Source organism: Aedes albopictus, chromosome 3 (assembly GCF_035046485.1).
Source record: "Aedes albopictus strain Foshan chromosome 3, AalbF5, whole genome shotgun sequence".
NCBI lineage: Eukaryota > Metazoa > Arthropoda > Insecta > Diptera > Culicidae > Aedes > Aedes albopictus.
This window is the reverse complement of record NC_085138.1, coordinates 146,732,975-146,738,974: the sequence shown is the minus strand read 5'-3', so window position 1 is coordinate 146,738,974 and position 6,000 is coordinate 146,732,975. Positions and strand designations below refer to the sequence as shown.

General features: G+C 39.5%; 1 protein-coding gene across 5 annotated transcripts in view; it reads right to left on the bottom strand.

Annotated features, from left to right (window-relative positions):
* Positions 1 to 552: 552 nt before the first annotated feature.
* Positions 553 to 6,000, bottom strand: part of LOC109424052 (CDC42 small effector protein homolog) — a 170,228-nt gene continuing 164,780 nt past the window's right edge. For all 5 annotated transcript variants that reach the window (XM_019699120.3, XM_062855195.1, XM_019699122.3 and 2 more), the window contains 2 exons: positions 1,617 to 1,723; positions 553 to 1,436 (listed from right to left, as the gene is read on the bottom strand). In XM_019699120.3, coding sequence (XP_019554665.2) covers positions 1,428 to 1,436; positions 1,617 to 1,723 — 116 coding nt within the window. In that variant the 3' untranslated portion in view covers positions 553 to 1,427. The remainder of the gene's footprint in view (positions 1,437 to 1,616; positions 1,724 to 6,000) is intronic.

Below are 6,000 nucleotides of genomic sequence, written 5' to 3'. Positions count from 1 at the left end.
CGACTAAAATGGTTCTCGAGAGTTAACAAACCGGTACAAGAAGACTTGGTGCGCAGTGAGCTAGTTGGGTCGACCAAGTGGAGGACGATCTGCGGACCCTACGCAGAGTGCAGAACTGGAGACAAACAGCCATGGACTGAGTGGAATGGAGACTATGTACAGCAGACAGAAGCCACCCGGCCTAAGCCTGATCGATAAGGTAAGTACCAAGATTTGGATTTGCAACTCAAACGTGAAATCTGTGCTGTTGTACGCCAGTAAACCGGGAACACTCAGCGACAATGGTCGCCTCACAACTGGATCCCCAATGCGGAGCTTCATCGTCGATGTCTTCAGACTCATGGTGTCGCTGCTTCAACAATGAAATACAATAAGTCGACAAAAATTTGAATTGGCCACATTTCAAGGCAACGCCAATTTCAGATTGCTTCCAGAACTAAGAATATTCAGATCCGATGTTTGTTTAATCTAGTAAATATCTGATTATTCCACCTACCATGCGTCTTCTGCCTTTCTCCAAAAAGGAATTTTCGGATATTACAACAATAACAATTGTTCTTGTTAATATTTCAAAACAATGTTTTTCAGGTTTTATTATATCTATTGTTGTATGTATTCTTAAACCGATGTTAAAATTAAACTGGTCAAAATATCGCCTACACAATTCTGAGGACGTGGATTATGTATTACATTACTAACCGTAAGGCATTACGAAGGAATTTTCTCCCCAAGGCAGTGTTCTCTTTAGTCAATTCAGTTTTATTTCGATAGACTTACATGGCTAGGAGTGAGAGTATAATATTATGCGATATAAATTGACACTTTTCTTTTTAATTCAAGGAACTATGTACAATGATTTACATCGGTGCACTTGTGGCACATTTTGTTATTAGTTTATTATTATTTTAGTTTTGATCTCTTAGTGAAGCACCACGATTTATTCATTAAAAATTCTTCATATTCTAAAACTCTTCTCCATCAGGAATACCATTCATTCAATTTCGCGCAAATAAAACATCTCTTTCATTACACGCTATTTGCATCAGCTGCGATAGTTTTAATAAGGCTTCTATTTCTGATATTCGGAATCTATGGATATTTTTATTCCGAGTTGAATTCGGCTACAGTCTAGTAGTGGATAAACTTTTCTGAAGTTTCAATGTTCCGAAAGGAAGACGTTGAAGCTGAAATGCTTTGTGGTAATCGTTTTATGTGAACTCCAACGATTCTTCTCCATTTTGCGCCAATTAATTACACCTTTCGTTCCGTTCGCCGGACTTCCACGATAATGTGTAATTGTTTCTGCTAATTAATCTCTCCTAGTAATGTTGATCCGGGTGGATTGTGTGTACAGTGTTGTTGTTCCGAAAGCATAATAGCCTTATAAACTAGGAATAAATTAACGGACGGTGGCGTATCACGGCTTATCAGCAGGCCTACGAAATGAAAGCGGCACCAAAAGAAAGACAAAAAAAAGATGAGCCAAATTGCTAATTGAGCTTAAAATGGCGTAACCGGCCACTTTGGTAGTCGGTGATTATAATTACAGCCAAACGCATTAGTCGGCGGCCACGCAGTGACCGTCAAGTCATCACTGCTTCTGGTGCCTTACTTACCTGTAGTCTTAGCGAGTTCATTTCGTAGCCACCTTTACTCTGCATTTGGTTTTGTATCGCCGAGAGGTGGTTCGTCGAGAGCTCGACGTCGTTGGAACCGATGTGGCCTGCAATGGTTAGAAAAAAACAAATGTGTAAATTGAGTGACCATGATGAGTAAGATCTTGGCTAATAGGACCCGATATGAATTAGCGCATTAACGCATTAAGAAGGTGCCAATGCTGATTGCGATCGGGTTTTAATTACTGACGGATCAGACAGGGGTAGCTTTTGAAAGTAATATTAACAACACTCGTGAGCTTTCAAAATATCACAGTTAAATAAAAAAAAACTCCTAGGAATTTAAGAAAATGGATACCATGGATCCTATCAGACATTAAGAAACCAATGCAACGTTGACATTTTTTTTAAATTTTTAACCACTTAACCTAACCACTAGGGCACTACATGAGCGATTCCAATTGGCAGCTGCACTTCACTTTTTTACAGCGCCTAAATGTATTCTATTGTTCTACTATATCGAACTAGTTGCTTTTCGCGCTGCTTTCAATTTCTACCCTATCATGGTAGAATGATGAGCACGAGGATGTTGATGTGTTGGTTGTTTCTTTTTCCAGTCCGATTGGGGGTTCATTGTGAGTTGCCGTTCGCCGATGTCCAAGTATCCGGGTTCGTTTGAGCCATGGGCTCATAAGAGGGTCAGTGTCAGCTGTTCTCAGGGGGAAAAAGCAACTGACGAAAGTGCCGAGGCTGGGATCGAACACAGGACCATCTGCTTATTAAGCAAACGTGTGACCACTTGCGCCACGGGCCTTGGCTTTGTGACATTTTATCAAAGTAAAATTTAATACTACGAAACTTATGTGCCACTGTGGAAAACGGTCTACAACTAAGAAGGAGCATTCTGTACCTCATGCTTTCACGACTCAATGTTATGACAACTATTAAAGCATTACAGGCTAAGAGTAGCGTGCTTTACTGACTGTATTGCTGATTGCAGTATGGGGCCGTCCATATACCTCTCCCAATGTCCACGTGGACATCCGAAAAAAGTTTTTTTCATATTTCTAAAATTAATGGTAAAAGTGATTTTGAAAGGTTTTTTTTATTTGTTTTTTTTCTCCGTAAACAATGTCTTAAATATAATTGAAAACTTTATAAAATACAAATATTCTAGAGCTTTACATAGAATACAAACAAGTGACACAAAATAGGTACCTACAAGTTTTCAACATTGTTTTTATTTCAGCTTAATGTTTGTGAGTGTGGGTTCGATTCTTGCTCCAGTTGGTGAAAAATTTCCGTCAAACGGAAAATTCTTCATTGAGTGTTTTTCGTGTGATGTCCATCGCCTAATGTTAGTGATTGTTCAATGTTTAGTCTGTAGTTGTTCAATCTATGATTATCTGATTGCTTTGTAGAGATAAGGTAATTTTAAATCTTAGATTTTTGTTGAGATAAGATTTTATTTCTTAGATTCTTACGATAAACAAAATTCACAGCAACTAAATTGTATTGCTAAGGTTTAGACTTTAATATCCATTAGAAACATCTTAAATTTTAAAGGAACCTACAAAAAAAATTAAGATAAGCCTGCAAATCCCTACATGCATTTTGAAATTTTAAAGTAGTTTAAAAATTTGATATTAAACTTCGAAAAATCCATACAGAACTTCAATGACAATTTTCTGACTAAAACACCAACATTTGCATGGTCTACACTCCATTTTAAATCTCAAGAATATTCCTCGATGAAGAAAACTAAGTAATTAGAAATTCTGATAATTTAAAATAAATTAGTCTGTTTATCAATACCATGATTTTTTTTCCTTGAAGAAGTAACTTGAAATAAAATGTATGAAAGAACTGTTGAAGAGAATCTCATTAATAATGCGACATAATTTGTTTTGTTTGTAGATTCTTGTTTCCTAATTTGTATGTCAATGTTGTCCACGTGGACATTTGACGAACCCCCACCCCTTCTCCGTGGACAAGCGTGGACTTTTCGCTAACCCCCTCCCCCCTCCAAGCTGTCCACGTGGTAAATGGACGGCCCCAAAGTAGAAGCCAGGACTACAGGGGATACTCAAAATAACTGGGACAAGTAAAATTTTCACTTTTCAAAAAATATTCAACTAGCTGTAACTTTTTGAAAAGGGCATAAAATTTTCTCAAATTTTTACTGTAAGTTCATCAATTAGGTGTGCATCAGTGGTTTAATTTTGGAAAGATCGGGCTATTCTTCACGAAGTTATGCAGATTCTAGAGAAAGGTATAATTATCCGATAGCCAACTTTGAGCTGTTATATCTGCGGATTCAATGAATCGAATGCAATGAAATTTTGATCATTTATGACTCATATAATGAACTTTGAAAAACGTTCGACTAAATTTGAAATTATTAATAAGAAAAAAAGTTATAGCGATTTCATTTATGCTATGTTTTTTTAGTAAGTTTATCTATTTTTCATATGCATCTTATTATTTTTTTCAATTTGATGCCGGCCATTTGGTTGCTTTTCTTCGAAACATAAATAAATTCAAGTTAATTAGAGGAAATTTAAATGAACTATAATTACTATCTCGAATTTTGAAACGATGATGAAATTTTGGGTAAATTGGTGTTATATTAGAAAAATAATCTAATCGTTATATATTTCTTTCCTGTGAAGAATTTTAAGTTTAGTCAAAAGTTTTCAATAGCTCATCATATGAGTCATAATTGATCAAAATTTCATTGCATTCGGTTCATTGAATCCGGAGATATAACAGCTCAAAGTTGGCTATCGGATAATTATACCTTTTTCTAGAATCTTCATAATTTTGTGAAGAATAGCCCGATCTTTTCTAAAATTGGACCACTGATGCACACCTAATTGATGAACTTACAGTAAAAATTTGAGAAAATTTGATGCCCTTTTTGAAAAGTTACAGCTAGTTGAATATTTTTTGAAAAGTGAAAATTTTACCTGTCCCAGTTATTTTGAGTATCCCCTGTACAATTTCCCCGAATTTGCTTCAAAAAGGAACTAGTGCACATCGCACCTCAAGGTTTGCTGCGTAGCCTACAGCAACGAACATCGATGACTCGCTTTGGAGAGTTCATTACGGTAGCATGCTGGCGCTTAGCCAGTTTCTCCAGTGGTTCTCACCCTCACCACTACTTTTGTCCTCGGAAGGCAAACAAGGTCAACCACCACGTCCACGCTCAACTGTTACGGGGACCCCTTTCTAACCGAGGGCTCGGATCCAACCCAGTAGACCGACGCCACGACAGTACCACTACCAGGATTCCTCTCCGCAGTCACTTAATCGCTGTAAGGGTTCGTTTCGACCGCAGGGCACCGGTATGACCTACGAAGCCGACTCTGAACCCCTGGACCACCTATTGTACCCCATCTGAACTCCGATTTCACGCGCCTCCTCCTCTGTAGCTCCAAGACGATGTGGGTGATAGCCGATGAAATGGCATTCCAGCCACATTCAACCCTGTACATCCTCTGTGTTGTAGTAGAGTAGTGGCAGCCCCCTGGTAGGGCATGAAATAAGAGTGATGTGACAACCCCTGGTAAGATGACGATGGCAGTTGCCCGAGAGTGTCCATGAATGTATGCGTGAGATTTGAGCAGTTGACGAAGCATATATGCTGATGGATATGACAATGTTTGTTTGTTATTGTTTTGTTCTTAGTCCGTACTTAGAGTTGTTTGTAAATAGACGTCTGTAAATAGCACTCCTTGTACAAAGTTTTTCCTTTCTCCGTATCACGCGATTTCGGGACGGGAGTTTATCCGTAGATCGGTTAGGTACCGAATAAAGTGTCCACTGTGCTGGGATTACAACACTCTGGACAAGGTTGTCCGGAGTTGTGTCCTCCCCGCATGTGGCAAACATGCGGTCACGCATTGTGCGGAAACGCGGCCACACGAACAAAACGTGTTCCGTCGTTTCCTCTAAACTAGCAAAAACAGGGTATTCGGGAGAACCCGTATGCCCGAAACAGTGTAGCAACCATAGCCTGAAAGGATCTGTGTCAGGTGGAATGTTACCATGGCGCCGGTTCACTATCTAAACTCGGTATCAACCATGGGTCACCTTTCCTTTGATAGAACTGTCCCACGCGCGCTGCCATTTGACCATGGAGGCCATCCTGACAGCCTGCGTATGCCTCTTGTGCTGCGCATTTCGAAGCACTCCATGTCCTCCCTGATAAGGATGCCGATAGGCTCCATACCAGCGATGATGCAGATCGCGTTGTGTGACACGGTACGGTACGCGCTCGCAGTCCATAGGCACACCATCCTGTAAGTACTTTCCAGCTTACTATGGTAGCATTCGGTAATTAGCGTAGTGCCCCACGCCGGGCCGCCATGCCTTAGTATGG